Raw genomic sequence first — 21,546 nt, 5'->3', positions numbered from 1 at the left:
AGAGTAATGTTTTTTTTTTTTTTTTTTTTTTTTTTTTTGTTGTCGTTTAAAATTTTCTTTTTCTCATTCACTTCACCTAAAGCTGTGGAGTCATTACTCATGATATGATACTGTTCAATAGAATACAATAGAACATTTGATGGGTATTATCCATGCTTAATTTTCAGTTGTCAACAGCAATGTAAAGTCTGTGTTTGTGTTGGAGGATGGAGAACCTTTTCTGGTCTTTCTTTCTCTTTTTGTGAGATAAACTTTATTTGCCTTCGTAATTTAACCAAATTTGAAGGAATTTCTTGTTTATATCTGTGTTTTAGAGAGCTGGTATTCAACAAGCTTATTTATTTTGCAAATTTTAAGCACACAAGCTCTATGAACAAAAGATACAGTAATAAGTTAAATGTACATATATTACATATTAAAATATTTACCTTGGTCATTAAGCAACAAATATTTCTTAACCCATTGCCACCAGTTACATTTATTTTATATTTCATTATTTTATTCTTTTGTTACATGTTGATGGCTCCACAAGCACTTGGTCCCAAAAGAGTGAACTAGTAGGCCTATTTGATCTTGCCTGATTTCCCCATTCCTTGTATTTTTTCTGGGAAAAGTTCCCTTCAATAAAATAAATAAATAAATATCATTATTATTATTATTAATGCTGTTATTATTATGAATATTGTTATTATTATTACTATGAATATTATGGTTATTGTTGTAATTATTATTATTATTATTATTATTATTATTATTATTATTATTATTACTGGCATTTTGATTATTCTGATGTTATTAACAATACTGCTGATACCAATTGAAATATAAATGTTTTCCATAACTATGAAAAGAGTAAGCAATTTATAAGAGGTAGGAATATAACTAACTTCTTGATAATTAAGCATGTGGAGCCATTTATGTGTACATAAAATTAGTAAATAATAATTACAGCGAACCTGGCATGTATGTACTTCATCCCAGTATCAGTGGGTTAAGAGTTTTATTGCCAGTCACAAAATTTTAAATATACATGCAGAGAGCAAAAATGCATGAGTGATGTGTATGCGTGGGACCAACAACCTAGAACGCAATTAAATAATGTGTCATTTTCCGAGCACTTTAGAATATCTTTTCCTCTCCCTTTTATCTTTCTCCTATTCACATGCATGATAAATTGTGACTTTATTTAGTTTTGAGTTATATGTTTCTGAATCAGGATTTCAGATATATATTACAAAACACTGAAGCAGTATTTAGCTGAGTAAAACTTAAAATTGAGGTCTGAAACCAAATATTTCAGATTCAGGGCAAAAAGTGAAGTACCCAAAAAATGTGTATGAAATGAGTGATTTGTGTCATGTGATATTGTAAAGAAATTAATTAAGGTCAGTGTGAGGTTTGTGTGAAGGATGACAGTATTTGAGTTAAATTATTACTCTGTAGTATGGTGCTGGTGCCATTGTATTACCTTGTTAGATATACATAAATGTGTTGCTGTTTGTGTACCACTTGTGCAAGATAAACAATGTCACGAGAAGGGCTAGCTTTCAGATTCTATAAATCTTTTGTTTGGATATTTTGTAAAAGTGTTCTGTGTGGCAAGAATGCCTCAACTATTTATTGTTATTATTATTATTTCTTTATTTTCATTAGATTTACAGATACAATTTATGCAAGACTTTAATGGTTAAGTTCAAGTGATGTATGTATGTCCCCTATGAATTTCTTTTCAGATGTATGAGGTAAGTGTTTACTGTATATATTGTACATGTATGAGTGTTTAAAAAGGGATTAAAAAATAAAACAAATATACACAAGATATTTCCAATAAATTACTCTTTTTTTTTTGGACATTAGACTAAATAACTTGCATTGTAATTAACATCATCTCAGCCTGTTTCACATCTATTTAGAGATTCATTTAAGAGAATGACCTGATTATAAAAAAGGACCTTGTTTTATATATTTGATGTACAAATTTTCAATTTATAAATGATATAAGACAGGTTCTTTATGCCTCTGCTGAAACCTTATCATTTCCTTCTTTCTTTTGTGTTATGTACTCCACTTATAGAGACATCTACATGATTATTTAACCCACTGGTTGCAGATGGCATGGCATCCATACCATGTCCTCTATAATTTTAGCTTTTGTTTACACATAGATGGCTTCCTAAGTGTTTAGCCATCAAGGAGTCAATTATTAGTCCTACCAAATTCACCTGGTTACCCTTTTCCTTGGTCCCACCCCCCCCCCCTCTTCTCTAGCATTTTAATAACCTCATAATTATCAATATGTCAATAACAACAACAGCATGAATATCAATAGCATTAGAAGGAAAAAAATCAAGAATGAGAAAATCAGGTGTGGTCACTAGGCCCTGCTAATTTACTCCTAAGTGACATAGCACTTGTGGAGCCATGTATGCAACAAATTGCACAAAATATTAGTGGACAGTACATTAATCCGCAACCAATGGGTTATCTAAACATGATCTTTTGTGTAATCTATTCCAGTTACACCAAATCTCTAGTAAAGTAAAACATGAACAGAAGCACAAGGCTCTAAAAAAAAAAAAATAATAATAATAATAATAAAGTTATCCACTTGTTCTGAAAGACAGCAAAGTGATATTTTTTATAGGAAAAAAAAACTTTTGATTTTAATTTTTACTTCTTTTTTGTTACAGGGGAGTTAGCAAAGTGTGAAGTCAAGTTTGTATTCGCTAAAATTAGTTTTAGCTGCTACCTGTAAAAATTTAAAAATAAATTAGAGATTACCGTGTTTGGGGGATACACATTAGTTATATAAGTCCAGTTTTCCATGCAAGTAATGTTATTTCTTCCACATACATCAGGGGTGCATTGTTTTTATCACTGCTGTTCATATAGATACTGAAAGGATTCAGTCGTTAATCTACCATTCTTCTGAAAACATATGTTATTGGCAAGTGTATATAAATAATGCTCTAATTTGAACTTTGGAAATGAAGTGCAAAATATTACTTAAAAAAAAAAAAGGGGGTAACTAAAGCCAGATATCCTTTTACTCTTCTGCTATAATCTTTGCAGTGCAAGAGATGTGTATTGCATAATCCTTGCCCCTGAAATGTTTGTCTTTCACAATTTATAATAATGTCATTCCAGGGCATGCTTCCATTTACACATGTATACATGTTTGTTTGGACATGGTGTTAACAAAATTCATGCCTATGCACATATATATATATATATATTATATATATTATATATATTTTACACACATACATACACATAAATACATATATATGAAAGTGATTGCCTTATCTATTGTATCTCAAAAGCTCAGCAGTTAGTTTGTTTTTCTTTTTTTCTTTTGCCTTCAGTTTCTTTTTCCTGCTACCCCAATCAGAAACCACAACTCTCTCTCGTTATGTATTAATCTTATAATTGGTCAAGTTCAGTTAATTAGTAAACTTATTTCCTACCTGTGCCAGACCTACAGTTGTACAGCAGGCTTGTTTTCACACTAAGTGCACTACCACATAAACTTGGTACTGTTACTCACACTAATTTACTAGAGTATGATACAGCTACCTCTATGCATAACTTGTCTTTTAGTTAGTGATACTTACCATTCAAAATAATTTGTCAATTACAGTAAAGCAACACAGTACATAGTTTTCTAATTCACTTAAATGAAAGGTTAAGGCAAGTGAATGAATGACATAAAGCCATTTAATTTGTTATAAGATCCATATGACTTTAGCATACAGACACCTATTACTCAAATTTTTTGTGGGTATGCAAGTAACAGGAATGTTTTAGAGGATATAACTATAATATATATACAGAGTCCATAATATTGTTTGAAATGTCTTTTCCATGTATACAACTCGTAATTGAAATTTGGGAATCAAATGAAATGGATTGTTAAAAGTCAAAGCAAGACATGAATTCATACCCTAAGTCTTGTCTTTATTAACTGATAATTGAGGAAGTCATCATTGCCCAAGTAAATTAAAACCAAGCAATGAAATGAGGCATGATAAAATTCTTATTCATCAGAAATAAATAAAACATTTTGCAATGATACATAAATACATGGTGAAAATGTAAGGTTTTTTTTATTAGAACTTGAATTTTGTATAGGTACTAAATGTATGCACATATATGAGGTACAAAGACTCCTTTGAGTGTACATTTTCCTTCACCTTAGTTTCAGTAAAACTTCATGAAAGGTCTCACTTCTGAGATAAACAATTCTGTCAGGCTTGTCAAGTGTACCTCAGTCAATGCAAGATTGTGTACTGAGAATGAGTGGACTGGTGAACAGGGTTAAATATATTTACATTATTATTTGCCCTTGCTTCAATCTGTTTGTTTGGAGTCACTTTTGTAATTAAAGAGAAAGATGCAATACCTGTTGCATTAGTGACCAAAGTTGTAATTAATATATACAATATGCAAAGATTATTTATTGCTGACATGCTTCTTGTACACCACTTTATAGCAGTTACTGTAAACCTGCTTCTCCCTGCTTCTTTGTTTTCCCCTTCATTTTGTAAAACCTTCAGTATCCATTTTGAACATTTTTAACCATGAAAGAAATGTATATAAATAAAATAAAACCTTTTGTTAAATTGGCCTTTCTTATTCTTTTCAAGGTGACACCACACCTAACAATGTTCACTAAGGTTTGTTATAAAGATTGAAAATAATCACAAAGGGTGACCATGGTATAGGTCTTGCTCATAATTCCTTTGCTATATAGCATTTGATCTTGCAATTTTATTCTAACACATTTATGGCCACAGGTTTACACTGGCCATAATGTAAATACTCATATCTGTAGTTTGTTAATTTTGTTTATAAATAGATGGCTTCACAAGCATTTAGTCAGTCATCAAGAAGTAAATTACTGGCCTCCCCATTCCTTGAATTTTCAGAAAGTTATTCCTAATAGTATTATTATGGTCAATAATATTAATATCAACATTATTGTTATATAATAAACATTAACAATACTAATGGTAACCAAAAACTCTCATAATAGTTGACAGGTAAACTAGGTAGGCCTAATATTTGACCCAAGTGACTAAGCATATATCATGCCATCTACAAGTATATAAAATTAATAAAGTACATAGTAGACAAGTTATTAGAAATCTAGGCAGGGAATAATTTCAGGGTTCCTGTTTTTCTTCACACCAATTTCTTAATATCCATAGTAAACAAATTTGGTATAGAAGATTTAGTAATTTGTAGTTATTTTTAAAGTAGCAAAACATTAAACTCTGTCCTGAGATTGAAAACTAATACCTATAGTTCAATTCTAACTTGTTTTACTCCCATCCTTCAATGTATAAAATAAAAAATATGCATAATTGCTTATTGTAAGTATAATATAATTCAGGAGATCTGATAGAAAAACAATATAATTCATGTTGTGGTTTCCATTCCACAGTAAGTTTAATGGCACTCTTTAGTGCTCTAAAATTAACCTGATACAAAACCATAAACAAATCAGGACACACACAAGACTGATAGACTGACAAAATATGCTCAGCATGACTGGTTTTATAGAAAATCTGCTTGCTCTAACCTATTCCAACCGCAAATCCCTAAAATTTATTTTATCTTGAAATTGCAAAAGATTGTCTGATAAAGTAGAGAACACCAAGAATATTGAAGGTAATTTTGGTTTTCATAAGCTTTATAGAAGCCTGATGTGCAACCATGTATTTTCTCAAGAAATGAGATCTACTAAATTTGCATCTGGTCATTACAGATCAGTGTTATCTTCAACAGATCATCTCTAATATTGTGTAAGAACTTTTTCTTGCTCTTTCCTTTTGTTATCTTCAGCTTCATACTCAAGTGTGGGGGTGAAGAAAAAAACTTGTGCAAAAGACTAGAAACCTAGGCAGTCTCACAAAATTAGATAATCTAAAGGAAGCATGATATGCATAATATATGTTCACTTAGCTTCAGGTAAGAATATAACTGACAAAAAACCGAAAAGTTAATACAAGATCTGTGTATGAAAATACACAAATAGTACTGATTAAAGACAGACAAACCCTACTTAGTAAATTTTAATAGCAATAGGTCCAATGCATAATAAATACAAAAATAATAAATAACCAAAATATTACCTCTAGCAATAATCAGTGGACTACAGGAATATATTGCTTTGCTGTCAGAAGTCAAAATCTAAAAAAAAGTTTCCAATAACAAATAGAAATTGAAATTATGACAAGGTTCGAAGCAAAATTTATATTTAAGGTGCAAATGAGTTACGCATGACCTTTTTTAAAACTACTTTTTTCCAGCATTATATTGTCAAGAAAGGAGAATAAGATTTAGTTACTTCTGCAATATTTATTTTGGATATATGTTTATGACTTTTCCATTGTCTAGCTTTACATAAGTGCTCTTTGAAGCATATAAACTGAATATGGTTTAGTTTTGTATTACACCAGTGGATGTGTCTCAGCCATCCCAGCATAGTGATATCACCTCTGAATAACTTAGCTCATGGTTTCTGTGCACAAGTCACTATCCCAGTGAATGCCTCTAGTGTAATTATCAGTACTATGGAGAGAGAATTCATGAGGTATAAAATAAATATTACATGAACACAATTACTTCAATGTTACACATTTCACTGGTCTCATCATGTTATTTCCACTAGAAAAAATGCAAAATCTTTAGGTATTTTCTCAAATTACACTGAGGAAAAGGAAAAAAAAATATGTAAACATTTCTCACAAACTTATTTATTCAAAGGTTTCCATTTGTAAATATAGTACAGGGTTTATTAAAGGAAAATTATTAGCCTTAAAGTACCAAAAGAAGTAATCAAATTATAAATGAAACAGATTGAATATCAACGGGTTGTGAAAAAATATACACTAGGTTTATCCACACTTACTGAAATTACATCATGTATGTCATGAATAACTTTAGTGAAGAAGTTTCAGACACAAAGCTCTGTCTATTTGGAGGCAATAACAAGTTACATTTCTACATGAGCTAAACCATGAACTTTTGTTGCAGGTTCATTAGTTCAACTTTGTGTTGTTTCTGTACACTAATACTACACCATCTGGTGGAATGTACACACTCACACAGTATCATTTGCACTAGAGGAACACAGTATCACAGTCACACGTCCTTCAAGAACGAACAAATTTGCACTCGCACCCTCAGTCACTTGAGTCACGTCACTGGGGATGTCAGCATGCCAGACCCAGGAAGAATGGTGCAAGATCAAAGACCTCTTAACTTCCCAGGTTGCTAACATGCGGGAAATGTGCTAACATGGCAAGGAAGAAAGCACCGGATGCGCGCCTATTGTTCATGTATAGTCCAAGTGTGTAAACTTATCCACACTCCAGTACTCTTAGTCATCTTCCTCAGGAATTTTGCAGTTGTTGTATAAGAAGTGTGGTGTGAAAGTTAACATTCAGTCCATTTCACTTTACTTTCATAACACTACTGGACTGCACAGCATCTTGCACCACACACTTACTCAGCGCCACATCACACAGGGCCTCTTTATCACAGTCAAGCATTCACCAGTCACAGGACTGCAGCAGATTTGCTCCTTCCATGGTACCATTTTTGGCATCTTTAGAAATCCTCTAACTTGAGCACAGTGTTAAAACTTAACCATACTACCCAACCTCTTTAAATAAGGAAACTTATGTACTTGGAAAATGAAGCTTTGTAACATTGTCCTCAAGATTTGAAACCATTATCTATTGAATTGCAAATTATCTTCTACCACTGTACCAGTTCAGTCACTTAGGTGGGTTGTTGGTATCAACTAAGTTTCCACAAGTAAGTGGAAGAAAGATTTAACCCATATACATTAAGATTCATTCACGCAAAATCAAAGCTAAATTGTACTGGGTTTAAGTCCTCTCTTCCAACAACTTGCAGACACACCTCAGTTCTCACATTGCACATTTAGGGCTTACACTGCAAAATGCAACATTAGCAATCACAAACTAAGAGGGATTTGACATGGCTCACTTGTGTACATGGGGGGAAATATTAGCCAGTCAATAATCTTCAGCTGATACCATTACTATCCAACTCACTATTGCTTGCAAACAGCAACACACAATTTATACTTCATTCAAGAGAACCTGACAGGGAATAATAACCTCTTTTTATTTAAATTTAACATGCAAAACAAAAAAGGAAAAAAAAAAAAATTGAGCATAACCATTTGAAATACTGTTTGAAATATTTAGGTGGTACTCATGTTCATGATTTCAGTTTTTATGTGCCTCAAAATGCCACTAAAGAACAATTAGAGCCGCATCCCATTCTAGTGCCCTAAACACACATGTGCTGTCACCGAAGAACTAGGAGACTAACTGAGGATGTATAATGACAGGAAAAGATTATCTGCATTATCCCAAATTGATCTTAACTACTTTCAAGTATGTTTTTTCAATAGTTTATAAAAAAAAAACAAAAAAAATTGTTGATTGGTAGATTATTTGGTAGATTGGATCTTCAAGAGGACTCAGAATATCTATAAAGACCTGCATTGGAATAAAGCAGAAGGCTGCCCTGCAGATAGAATAGATTAACTTGGCTAACACTAACAGAATTGAAGTGGTAGTAGTTGAAAATCCTTTGTACCCTTGACTAGACACCCTGGAATACTATCCCCACTTGTATTTATTTTACAGTAGATGGATCAGTTACCAGTAGGGTACCCGACTCATGGCTACAGCACCATTCATTCCCACATAAAGGCACTTGAAAGGACTGGCTTTCAAAAACCACAGTTCATAAATAGGACTCACTTTGGAAAAGTTTTACATGCTTTACAGAGCAAATGAGGCAGATCTATTCCTGGGAGCTGGAATGATTCACTGGAAATGATTTTCTGATATTCTCATAAAAGAAGATATTCCCGTCATTCAAGAAAAGTTTTAGATATTTTCACACTCTTCCGAGGCCATCCGGTCGTCATCGCACATTCGGCCAAACTGCCGCACTTGCGATCGTCCATGTTTGTCTGTTCACTCACCACACACCCCACGCGCTGAACGGTCACCACTCACCACAGCCGGGCAACGCTCTTCCCTCACTCCATGCAGACACACCGCATCTGACTCACTGCATCGACTCACCACAGACTAAACTCGCCACTCATCTGAAAAGCCAAGTTAGGGGCTACTACCAGTTAGATGACACTTAAGGACGTAATCCAGTCACACGCACTTCCCTCCACCTCCCCTAAACAATGTGATGACTATCTGATATACAAAAGAACTTGTATTCTCTCAAAGACACACTATGGAAGAGTGAAGCATTTCTCACACAAGCTGTGGTTGAGGAAAGCTTTCATATCACCAGATTTTACCATACAGTCTCAGTACATTCAAAAGAAAATTTATAAATATAGAACAGGCACCTTAACATTCTGAAAGATGTGTGGGTATTTTATGTTCCTTTATTTAGTTTATGTACTTTATTCAACTCCTATATTCCCATAACCTCATAAATACTTATAACTAAGACTATATTATACTAGAGAAATTAGACCTAGTATCAAATCTACATCTGAAAATTGGGATATATGGCTTGAAAACTCTGAATGAATAACTGTGAATGAGCTAGAATAAATGACTGAATGAGTAAGAATGACCTGGTTGGATGAATAATAGGAGTCAGTGAGTGATTGAGCAAACGAGCAAGTGACTAAACTTACCACAGGAAAGAAAAAATTGGCAACTCATTCTAGAGTACTCCAATTTGCCAATCTCTTGAGAAAAAAATAGTGAAGTGGAATAAGGAACAGATTTCTATTAAAAAAAATAAAAACAATAAAAATATTGCATACAAGTTTTAACATATAAAACATGTATACATTAGTAGCAAGTACCATTTGATTACAATAAGAGACTTGATGAATCGGAGTATTCTAGAGTCTAGGGCGAGTTGCTACGGTTTCCTTCCTGGGAATGGATGTAAATGAGTGAGTGAGTGGCTGAGTGAACAAGTGAGTGAGTGAGTGGCTGAGTGAACAAGTGAGTGAGTGAGTGGCTGAGTGAGTGAGTGAGTGAGTGAGTGGCTGAGTGAGTGAGTGAGTGAGTGGCTGAGTGAGTGAGTGAGTGAGTGGCTGAGTGAGTGAGTGGCTGAGTGAGTGAGTGAGTGAGTGGCTGAGTGAGTGAGTGAGTGAGTGGCTGAGTCAACAAGTGAGTGAGTGGCTGAGTCAACAAGTGAGTGAGTGGCTGAGTCAACAAGTGAGTGAGTGGCTGAGTCAACAAGTGAGTGAGTGGCTGAGTCAACAAGTGAGTGAGTGGCTGAGTCAACAAGTGAGTGAGTGGCTGAGTCAACAAGTGAGTGAGTGGCTGAGTCAACAAGTGAGTGAGTGGCTGAGTCAACAAGTGAGTGAGTGGCTGAGTCAACAAGTGAGTGAGTGGCTGAGTCAACAAGTGAGTGAGTGGCTGAGTCAACAAGTGAGTGAGTGGCTGAGTCAACAAGTGAGTGAGTGGCTGAGTCAACAAGTGAGTGAGTGGCTGAGTCAACAAGTGAGTGAGTGGCTGAGTCAACAAGTGAGTGAGTGGCTGAGTCAACAAGTGAGTGAGTGGCTGAGTCAACAAGTGAGTGAGTGGCTGAGTCAACAAGTGAGTGAGTGGCTGAGTCAACAAGTGAGTGAGTGGCTGAGTCAACAAGTGAGTGAGTGGCTGAGTCAACAAGTGAGTGAGTGGCTGAGTCAACAAGTGAGTGAGTGGCTGAGTGAGTGAGTGAGTGAGTGGCTGAGTCAACAAGTGAGTGAGTGGCTGAGTCAACAAGTGAGTGAGTGGCTGAGTCAACAAGTGAGTGAGTGGCTGAGTCAACAAGTGAGTGAGTGGCTGAGTCAACAAGTGAGTGAGTGGCTGAGTCAACAAGTGAGTGAGTGGCTGAGTCAACAAGTGAGTGAGTGGCTGAGTCAACAAGTGAGTGAGTGGCTGAGTCAACAAGTGAGTGAGTGGCTGAGTCAACAAGTGAGTGAGTGGCTGAGTCAACAAGTGAGTGAGTGGCTGAGTCAACAAGTGAGTGAGTGGCTGAGTCAACAAGTGAGTGAGTGGCTGAGTCAACAAGTGAGTGAGTGGCTGAGTCAACAAGTGAGTGAGTGGCTGAGTCAACAAGTGAGTGAGTGGCTGAGTCAACAAGTGAGTGAGTGGCTGAGTCAACAAGTGAGTGAGTGGCTGAGTCAACAAGTGAGTGAGTGGCTGAGTCAACAAGTGAGTGAGTGGCTGAGTCAACAAGTGAGTGAGTGGCTGAGTCAACAAGTGAGTGAGTGGCTGAGTCAACAAGTGAGTGAGTGGCTGAGTCAACAAGTGAGTGAGTGGCTGAGTCAACAAGTGAGTGAGTGGCTGAGTCAACAAGTGAGTGAGTGGCTGAGTCAACAAGTGAGTGAGTGGCTGAGTCAACAAGTGAGTGAGTGGCTGAGTCAACAAGTGAGTGAGTGGCTGAGTCAACAAGTGAGTGAGTGGCTGAGTCAACAAGTGAGTGAGTGGCTGAGTCAACAAGTGAGTGAGTGGCTGAGTCAACAAGTGAGTGAGTGGCTGAGTCAACAAGTGAGTGAGTGGCTGAGTCAACAAGTGAGTGAGTGGCTGAGTCAACAAGTGAGTGAGTGGCTGAGTCAACAAGTGAGTGAGTGGCTGAGTCAACAAGTGAGTGAGTGGCTGAGTCAACAAGTGAGTGAGTGGCTGAGTCAACAAGTGAGTGAGTGGCTGAGTCAACAAGTGAGTGAGTGGCTGAGTCAACAAGTGAGTGAGTGGCTGAGTCAACAAGTGAGTGAGTGGCTGAGTCAACAAGTGAGTGAGTGGCTGAGTCAACAAGTGAGTGAGTGGCTGAGTCAACAAGTGAGTGAGTGGCTGAGTCAACAAGTGAGTGAGTGGCTGAGTCAACAAGTGAGTGAGTGGCTGAGTCAACAAGTGAGTGAGTGGCTGAGTCAACAAGTGAGTGAGTGGCTGAGTCAACAAGTGAGTGAGTGGCTGAGTCAACAAGTGAGTGAGTGGCTGAGTCAACAAGTGAGTGAGTGGCTGAGTCAACAAGTGAGTGAGTGGCTGAGTCAACAAGTGAGTGAGTGGCTGAGTCAACAACTGAGTGAGTGGCTGAGTCAACAAGTGAGTGAGTGGCTGAGTCAACAAGTGAGTGAGTGGCTGAGTCAACAAGTGAGTGAGTGGCTGAGTCAACAAGTGAGTGAGTGGCTGAGTCAACAAGTGAGTGAGTGGCTGAGTCAACAACTGAGTGAGTGGCTGAGTCAACAAGTGAGTGAGTGGCTGAGTGAAAGTGTGAATGAAGAAACAAGTGTGAATAAATGTGAATGAATGAATAAGTCAAAATACAAAAATTCAAAGTCTATTAAGTTCTGTTGATCTTTCCTGCCTCTATAATCTCATTATTCTTATCCACACAACCCAACTAAGTATGTCTACCTAATATGTCTTGACTGAACTTCTCCAAAAGGGTTTTAAGGCCTGTAATACTGTAATTGACCCCTTCAATCAATAAGATTAGATCTACAGCATATGTATTGCCCGTAAACCTTTCTTTCTAAGTAACCTGAGTGAAAACCTGAAAAGCCCCAATCTTCATTTCCCTCTTCAGCCCTCTAAATGTAAATCTCTTAAAAATCTGTAAGCTAAAACCGTCAGCCAATCCTAGAATTACAAAGGTTCACAAGTTACTTGCTCATTTGCCAAGAAATGATTGTTAATCAGTGATTATATTCTGCACTTTTGTATTTTACATTAAATATAAAAATATGAAAACATGAGCAAGTAATGTATGAACTTTCACATATCCAGACCATGTGTTCAGCTTAGGAATGTAGACACCTAGAAGAAACATGTTAGTATCCAGAGCCCCATTAAATTACCCCTATACCCACAGCCAACATATCACCTACCTAAGAGTACTTACCAAGTGCTGTTGTTTTTCAAGCGACGGATTTCTTTAGTTGCCCACATTGCAAGGGTCTTTGTCTTTGAAGTCTTGGAGCGTCGGCCTTGAGAAAGTAGATTGGTGATAGGATCAGTCTCCACCAACTGAAGCATGTCTGTTCCAAACACAGAACACAAGTCCCTGTCGTAAGAAACTTCGGTTAGTATTAAGAGAAATTTCAGAAGTCAGAAAATATGGGATAACCTGAAAGTACATGATATATATAAAAATGCTATAAATTAATATGGCGAAAAAATCTTATATCAAAATTTGCACAATTTTTCAAACTAATAGAGTAATAATCACTATCTCAACTCACCCAATCAGACCAGCTGAACTAGCAATAACAGGATCAGATTTTTCATCATCTGTAGCAACGGAAGTGATAAAAGAGATCATGTGGGGCACATGTTGACGCAGGAGCTGTACTTCCTGGTTTGGTGTTGCCCCATCGCCTTTTAAACCCTGAACAATACCAGTATAAGCCTCCAAACAGCTTTCACGTAATTCATTAAGGTAATCCAGCATATCAAAGTCAGAGCGATCAACTTGGGCTTGAGATGCCTGGTGAAGCATTTGAAGGACAACTTCCAAGTATTTGGTAAACTTGGGTCCTAGAGCTAAAGCCATATCACCAAATACTGAGAGTATGGATGGTTTCACATTTCTGTGAACATTATTATTCCCAAGATTCTCCACCAACATGGACATCAGTTCATCGCAGAAGGGCTCTACTTTATCACCCAGAGCACGACAGATGTCTCCTGTAACCCCCACAGCAGCTGAGCATACAGGGTAGTCCTCAACATTCCGCAAGCCCAAAGACAAGAAAGGCTTGAATGCCTCCATGTATTTCAAGAAGTTGTGTCCTAACACCTCCACCAGAGTGGAAACAGCAAGAAGTGCATCCTCCTGCACGCCCCCTGACTTGCCCTGAGACGTCTGGAACATTTGCAGCAGAGCAGCCATGATAGGGTCACTGATTTTTGGAGCATCTTCAGGGGTTACTTTCCTTAAAACTGACTGGAGAGTTGCACATAACAGTGACTGAATATCATTCACCTGAACTCTATCGCTATGGGACTGAATCTGTGACTCCATGTGCAATACTTGCTGAAGCCTTTCCAGAATTATCATAGTAGTTTTTTGGACAGTTGGATAGCAATCCCTTGGAGAATTCTTCATAAGTTCCATGAGGGCCTCATAGGCAGCATTTCTTAAATTACACTGGTTTCCATCAGCTCGGTCTGTAGTTTGCAATAGAACATCTACCAAGGGGTCAAAGAATGCAGACAGACAATAGGTTGGTGGCTCGCCATCAACATCTCCAGTATCTGCTTGTTCATAAGCAGCTTCTGCTAGTGAACTGAGAGCCCAGCAAACATTTGATGCCACCCTCGGTTCTCCCTTCAAGCTGTGAACTAATGCTTCCAGCAACAACTTGAGGTAAGTGTCATTGCATGCTGCATCTGGGATTAGTTCACACACTCGACCCAGAGTCCAAGCTGTTGTGTCTCGCACCACTACAGACGAATCACTAAGAGCCTCAATCAGGGTTGGCATTGCCTGTTCCACCATTGGTTTAAGGTTGGTTGGATCAGGGCCTTCCAAAATCGAACCTGTAAAAAGGATTTTTCTTTAATTTATAAAGAAAAGCAACATTCAATATATTGCAATGAATACAAGAACTTTAGAGGTTTTTATGTAACAAAATTTTATACCAACCAAATGCCATTATCGCTGCATCTCGGAGTCTCCAGTCAGTGTGCTTAATATTCTCCTTTACGAAAGGCAGGACATGGGGTACAATATCATCTTCAGTGCATGTCGCAAGAAGCATCACACACACCCCAGCTGCTTTGCAGGGGTTCCACTCATCATCATCATCTGCTTCCTCTTGCTTTCCAAGTGTCATCATCAGTACTGGGACTAGATACTATAAGAAAGAGAATTGTTAGCTCTAAAATTCTGCAAAGTGATTTCCGTAAAAAATACAGCACAATTCAATAAAAATATGTAGATACCCAATACTGCAATAAACATACCTGCAATGCTCCCTTGGCATAGAAGCGAGAGGTTCTCTCTGGGGGACGGCCAAGCTCAGCTGCCTCAGAAGCCTCAATGGCAAGATCCACTTCTTCATCACACACATTCGACCAGAACTCGATTCCTTGTAGTGCTACTTCATCGATGTCACTCTTCATGGCTTCGAGAGTGATCTTTGTAAGAAAATATTTAATTAAGAAACAAAATAAAAACTTTAATCCTGTTTCTAGTACGTAACTTATACGATAGAGTGGTCATACCTATCTGAGCTTAACAATAGCCAACCACAGATAAAAGTTACAGATGGAAATATATTGATGGAGAACAATGGAGCTAATGTAAATACCATAAAATCCAATTAATCCTTATGAGAGTACTGAATACAAAGAAAAGTCTCAGCAAAACTGAATGCCATTGTCAATTTACTTTTACTACATTTCAAAATGTGTAGCTACAAATGATTCAGGTAATTTTAACAATATTTCAAAAGCACAAATAAAAACCACTTACTGCAAACAGTGCAGGTCCCATATAATGCTCCATGTACTGATAATATAGGGACATTATTTTTACCAAACATTGTAGGGCAGCAACTTTAATTTGAGTATTGGTAGATTGGGTTGCTTCACAAACCACCTGCAAAAAAAAAAAATATTTAAAATACGCTTTAGCTTAGTTATATCACTAAGGGAAATATCAATGTAGTACAATAGAAAAACTTAATACCTGAATAAAGCAAAATACCTACTTGCATAATAAAATGTCTTTCAGCATCCCTTTCGAAGTTCTGTTTTGTAAATTCAAGTGAGTTAAGAAGTGCTGTCGTTGCTGCAAGTCTAACATGATCATTGGGTTCATCACGCTTCATACCATGGACAATAGCAGTGAGGATATTGTTACTCTGTGAAGCTATGGCATCTGGCTCTATATCCTGAAATGAATAAAACCAAAATGCATATTTAAAATATACATGCACAAGTATGGTCTTTTATATATAATCAAACTTGAACTATCAAAGTAATAAAAACCTGTTCAAATACCAAAGTTCCGACACTGTCAAAACTTCCACTGGGTTAAAAGTAAAATAAATTTCAATTTTAAATCACTGAAGTACTTTTTCATTTCCAATATTGCAGTACTGTTTGAACTTACTCACCTGACAAATATATCCAATAGCCTCTAAAGTTGACTCTTTAGTCATATCCGTGGCTCCAGGAGCCGTTATATTTGCCACCAATCTGTCTATTAAGTTTGGCCATTGGCCTACAGGAATTTCTGTCAATGCAATGTAGGCAACACATTGTGCTGCTGAGCTTGGCCGGTTTTGCTCTGTACCTAATGCTCCCAAAACCTAAAAATAAAGTTTACAATTAAATTTTTCTGAGGCATTAATTCACTCATAAAATAAAAGGAAATAAGCAAATATTCACAAAAATATACACAAACAACAAAGCACCACTGGTATAAATATATACACAAAAACAATGCACCAACATCACAATCATTCTTACATTAGCCTTAACGTAGTCCCTGACATCTGGTGGAAATGCCAGCCACCGCTGCTGATACTGTACTTTAACTTTGGGATCATTGGAAGCTAATGTGTTTTTCAGCTGAATACCCGCGGCCATTCGGGCCACGGTGGAATTTCCTCCATGGTGCAATACATCACTCAGTACTTTCACATATTCCGGCTGTAAAATAAAGGAAATTTTATAAGATTCTTAACATCCTTATACAGTACCATATATACTTGTGCATTCATTGTCTGATTTGAAAAACTTGAGCACTGCACTTGAGGAAAATAAACTAAATAATCTATTAATTTATATTAAATTAAATCTTTTGAAAGTAAGAGAAAAACCTTTATAATATACATCAGTCATATTAATCACGAACAGATTGTGACAAATCTAAATGCTCTAACATTTACTTCACAATAATAAGAGACTTACCAAATTTGATTGTGCTGCCTGCTCTAGATAATTTAATGCAGTTTCCAACTCAGTTTTATCTGAAAATATACAAAGATTTTACAATCACCCTTATATAGACATTATCACCATACACTGATATTTATGTAACTCAAGTACCCAATGGGTATAGAACGAGTCAAGCCCATAAAGCCTACATCTTGGAATTGCCAACTAATCTAAAATGCAATAAATACAAGTTTCAAACTATTACCACATAAGAACCAAACCACTAAATGTAGTTTCCAAGTCAGGTAATTTAATTAAACAAACTTTCTTCTAATAAAGGACTAAAACTAGGTTACTAAATTGAAGAATGAAGGAGAAATAAAATAAAAATAATATAATTATATATAAACAATGGCATGCACTGTCATATGTGGATGCCCAGAAAAAGATGGATGTGTGGAAATGGTACTGTACTTGCATGAAAGAGGCAAACAAGAGAGAAAAATTGTTCCTCTTAATGTGTTTGCACATGTGAATAGAGAGAAGTATAAATAGATATTGTGGTTCCACGTATGCAAAGCAAGCATACAAGCAAAAGTGCCAAATGTGAATTATATAAGGAATTATCAATAATGTCAATTAGTTTGACATGTGAATCTGTGCATTTCTTGTATGTGTAAGTGAATGTACATGTGTATGTGTGTGTGTTTGTGTGGAGATCAACTGCAACTCTACTGACCCAGTACTAATTAAGAATCTAAAATCCTAATTTGAATTTTCTTCTTAAGAATTGAATAAGTTCTATTTGGATTTTATTTCTTTAAATATTACCTTTGAAAAGAAATTGTATATATTTAAATAAGGATCATGTACCGATAAAATGAGGGGGGAAAAAGGAAAACAAAGAAATCTTTGACAGCACAGCACAACTTTTTAAGGTCCTATTTAGAAAAAATTGCCATATTACATTTAATGGATAACAGTGTTAGTTTAAAGGTATTACAAGTTAGGCCAATCAAGAATATTACCATTACTAATTGGGGCCATATCAAACAATAGCCATAGTCTCCATGTTTCAAGATCTGGCAAAGACCAACAACAAATGGTGCATAGACTGGTTTATTATTCAACCTTATGTTTTGAGGGTATTATACAAGTTTACCTCACCAAAATATACATCGCAGGGGGTTCTTAGTCTTCGTTGCTAAAGTTACAGTGGGTACCCTTTTTAACCCCTTCCCGACAGGTCACATCTCTGGACATCATAACAAACCGCTTGAAATGTGGTGTGCAGCTGTACGCCGCGGCGGCGCGCCAAAGCGCTCCGTGGCAGTGATTCAGCTTGATGTACCAAACTCTCGCGCTCAAAGTCAGCACGTTGCCATTGATCGCCAGAGCGTAGTTTTTTTGGGTTTTTTTTATAGTTTTCTAAACCCATCCCCAAGGAGTTAATATCAGACTACTGTCATCCTTAACACCTGAGCAGACATGTTTTCTATCAAAACTGAAGTTAAGCTAATTCAACCCCTCGGTGTCTAATATCAGAAATCTCTTGGTGTCCTAAACTCTGGTGATTTCTGGCAACACCCAGTCGCTAGGTGCGGTAGTCTGCTACATGTAGCAGAACTTCCCGCTCCACACACACAATCATGCCGCCACGTGTTTAGCGGTTCCCTGCAGACCATGCAGTTTGTTAGGACACCTCTACATGTGACCGTCCATAGTGGATTAACATTACTTTCATCTGAGAGTATGTAACCCCTATAACTGCAAGCTGATAGCATGTTTTTTTTTTTTTTTTAATAGGAGTTGGTTTAGCCACATGGATTTTTTTTTTTTAGGGGGGGGGGGGGGGCATACATTAACCGACAAACACCGAAAGTGCATGCATACATGCACTAAGCCACTCCAATTTTGATTTTATTTTACACTCATTGTTATACACGTGATTATTCCCAAAGTAATCAATTACTAGACATACATGACCTAACTAGTTTATCCCATTCTCTGAAATGTTGATACTTATATTACTACTATTAAAGTTCTATGAACTAAAAGATTAACCCATTTCTGCTGGGTCATGCCTTGCAGCATCATAACAAACCGCTTGGTCTGCGGAGTACGGCTCTACACCGTGGCAGTACGAGCCGGGTGTACCGATTGATGTAGCAAACTCCTGCGCTCAAAGTCAGCTCGTTGCCATTGATCTCCTGAGTGTAGAATTCACCCTGCATGTAAGGGTGTGTGTGTGTGTGGGGGGGGGGGGGGGGTGCTCACATATTTAACCTAGAACAAGAATTTACACATTGAATTGCAATATGTTAAGTCTTGTATGTTCAGGACAGCTTTATTCATTGATTTGTTGGAGTTGGGGACTTAATTCTGACGTATGCTGGCCTCGTAAAATTTTACTTGATTGCCTCCTTGGTGACTAAGCCCTTGTGGAGTCATTTCAGTGTAAACAAAAATAAATAAAAATCTTTAGAGGAGAATACTTGTACTTCTGAAAAACTAAATATAAGGAAGGAAGGAAGGAAGGAAGGAAGGAAGGAAGGAAGGAAGGAAGGAAGGAAGGAAGGAAAGAAGGAAGGAAGGAAGGAAGGAAGGGAGAAAAGAAAAAGGAGGAAAAAAGAAAAAAAAAAAAAAAAAAAAAAAGAGATCCGCAAGAACTAGGCCACTCCTATGACCCCAACTTGGAATTCCAAGCCTAAAAGTACATACCAATAGTGGTAAGATTTGTCCCTCTTTCCTCCTCTGCAATCAGATTCTTACTATTCAGTTGTGTATTTTTAATTAGGACTTTTTTCTTATTGCAATTATTTGGGTAGTCTACTAAGAAATCAAATTGACATCTAGAAAAGTTTTGAATTATAAAGTCCATAGAATTTGGTATCAATTGCCTGATAGCATTTGCAAACAGTTGGAGGAATTAATAGGTAACATCCAAAAACTCCCATATCTTGAAGTTATTCTTGCACTGACAACTGCAAGAATATCTTCAATTTGCCCTAGCTTAGTGCATACTGTACAGATGAACCTTCAGGAATGTGGTATGTTTACCTCCACCTCAGCTGGGTCAAGAAGTCTGTAACAAGACACATCGCAGACTTGTCTTGGCTCTATCTTGTTCGTCGATATGGGGGACATTTAGTATTCCCCGCTTTCCCGATAATACTTCATGACCTCCCCAATTAACATGTTTTACATCATTACTAATTTTGCCTATCACTGACTTGAACACTGTGAAGGCACATTAGACACGAGGAATCTAGCCACACCAAAACAAAGGGATTTTTCAACTATGGACTGTTTTGAGAAAATTACTTCCAAGTAAAACTTACCGTGAAATGTGATACAATTTTTCCGGACTAAATCAGAACCTAGCAACAGATTTTTTCATAATCATATCATACCTCAAACAATTTGGCAAATAGTGATGATCCACTACACATGCTGGTAGAAGCGCAGTTGTAATAGTAGGTAAGAAAGTAGATTTTGCCTCATTCTCGTCTGTTCAAGTGTATCCGAAAGGGATTAAGGCACCTCAAATACATACAAGACTTCACTATTGTCTTCAATAATAGTTAAATACCTCGCAACTAAAATTCTCTGCATCATTTCACAGCAATCATACTATTCTAAAAATTATCGCTGAATACCAAAAACCCTAAACCCCTTTTCTCGCCGACTAGGTGCACCCTCCAGGCCCCTTCTCATCCTTCTTCCTAGATTTTCATTCCTTTTCCCCATTACAACACCCCACACCCAGCCCCAACGGCCTAGAGCCCCCGCCCGCCCGCCCGCCCAGCCTGAGGGGGGAGAAATTCAGAAAAACGTTATAGGCCTACCCCCTCCCACGTGTCGGCGGCCTTGCCTCAATATTCAAGTCATTTTCCACCACATTTTGGAGCATGGCGAGGTCGTTATCTCCGTTGCAGTGAGGCGATGGGGAGTTTTTCATTTTTATTTTTTTAAACCACGAGTGGAAGTTTGGAGTTGTTGACAACGTTAATATGGCCGCCTGGAGCCAGACCGCTTTTGCGGGTTTATTTCGCCTTACAACTTCACCCATGCCTCATCTGCGCTTAAACTACGTGACATTCGTTCTGCCGCGAAGGGCGAGTGTGCTGATCGGCTCCAATTTATCGGAATTTGTGAAATCTCTGGCCATTTCGTCCGATTCACGTATGGTAACAACCAAGGCGGGAAGACCCACCGATACATTCCTCTCTTTTCTAATGCATTTCGGCGGACATTCGCCCATCTGCGTGCTTTACTCACCTGGCGATGTAGTTTTCTCGAGTATTTGTATAACCTGTTCCATATTTGAGGGCGAGCGCTGGGGAAACGAGCGGCGATAAATAATTCCCTGCGAGAGACACCGGTAGAGGAGTTACCACATGTGCGGCGGAGGAATATCCCTTCGCCGAGATGAATCACCCTCGATATTATTTTTCCTCTCCTACTCTGCTTTATTTCGGTCGACACGCTGCTTGGTAAAATGTGCTGAAAAATGATGGGTTCGGAGGTATAATTTGTGATATACTTTGGGATGAAAGATTGGCGAAACACAGGGACTACTTTCTCTGTATGTTACCGCGCAAATACGACAGATGTCACATGGGAAGGT

At 37.3% G+C, this 21,546-nt stretch overlaps 1 protein-coding gene across 2 annotated transcripts in view; it reads right to left on the bottom strand.

Moving 5' to 3' along the window:
* LOC125043290 (importin subunit beta-1-like) overlaps positions 1 to 21,353 on the bottom strand; it is a 21,721-nt gene extending 368 nt beyond the window's left edge. The window contains exons 1-11 of one of the 2 annotated variants that reach the window (XM_047639320.1): positions 21,198 to 21,353; positions 16,950 to 17,008; positions 16,506 to 16,688; positions 16,151 to 16,345; positions 15,743 to 15,925; positions 15,505 to 15,630; positions 14,994 to 15,167; positions 14,674 to 14,884; positions 13,268 to 14,567; positions 12,928 to 13,089; positions 1 to 9,183 (exon numbers count right to left, since the gene is read on the bottom strand). The exon at positions 1 to 9,183 is cut by the window's left edge and continues 368 nt beyond it. In XM_047639320.1, coding sequence (XP_047495276.1) covers positions 9,177 to 9,183; positions 12,928 to 13,089; positions 13,268 to 14,567; positions 14,674 to 14,884; positions 14,994 to 15,167; positions 15,505 to 15,630; positions 15,743 to 15,925; positions 16,151 to 16,345; positions 16,506 to 16,688; positions 16,950 to 17,008; positions 21,198 to 21,240 — 2,643 coding nt within the window. In that variant the 5' untranslated portion in view covers positions 21,241 to 21,353 and the 3' untranslated portion in view covers positions 1 to 9,176. The remainder of the gene's footprint in view (positions 9,184 to 12,927; positions 13,090 to 13,267; positions 14,568 to 14,673; positions 14,885 to 14,993; positions 15,168 to 15,504; positions 15,631 to 15,742; positions 15,926 to 16,150; positions 16,346 to 16,505; positions 16,689 to 16,949; positions 17,009 to 21,197) is intronic. The other variant, XM_047639321.1, reaches the window with a different exon arrangement.
* Positions 21,354 to 21,546: the final 193 nt, after the last annotated feature.

The sequence above is a fragment of the Penaeus chinensis genome, chromosome 33 (assembly GCF_019202785.1).
Source record: "Penaeus chinensis breed Huanghai No. 1 chromosome 33, ASM1920278v2, whole genome shotgun sequence".
In the NCBI taxonomy this organism is placed as follows: domain Eukaryota; kingdom Metazoa; phylum Arthropoda; class Malacostraca; order Decapoda; family Penaeidae; genus Penaeus; species Penaeus chinensis.
The sequence above is the reverse complement of the archived record's forward strand: the minus strand, read 5'-3'. Positions and strand labels throughout refer to the sequence as shown.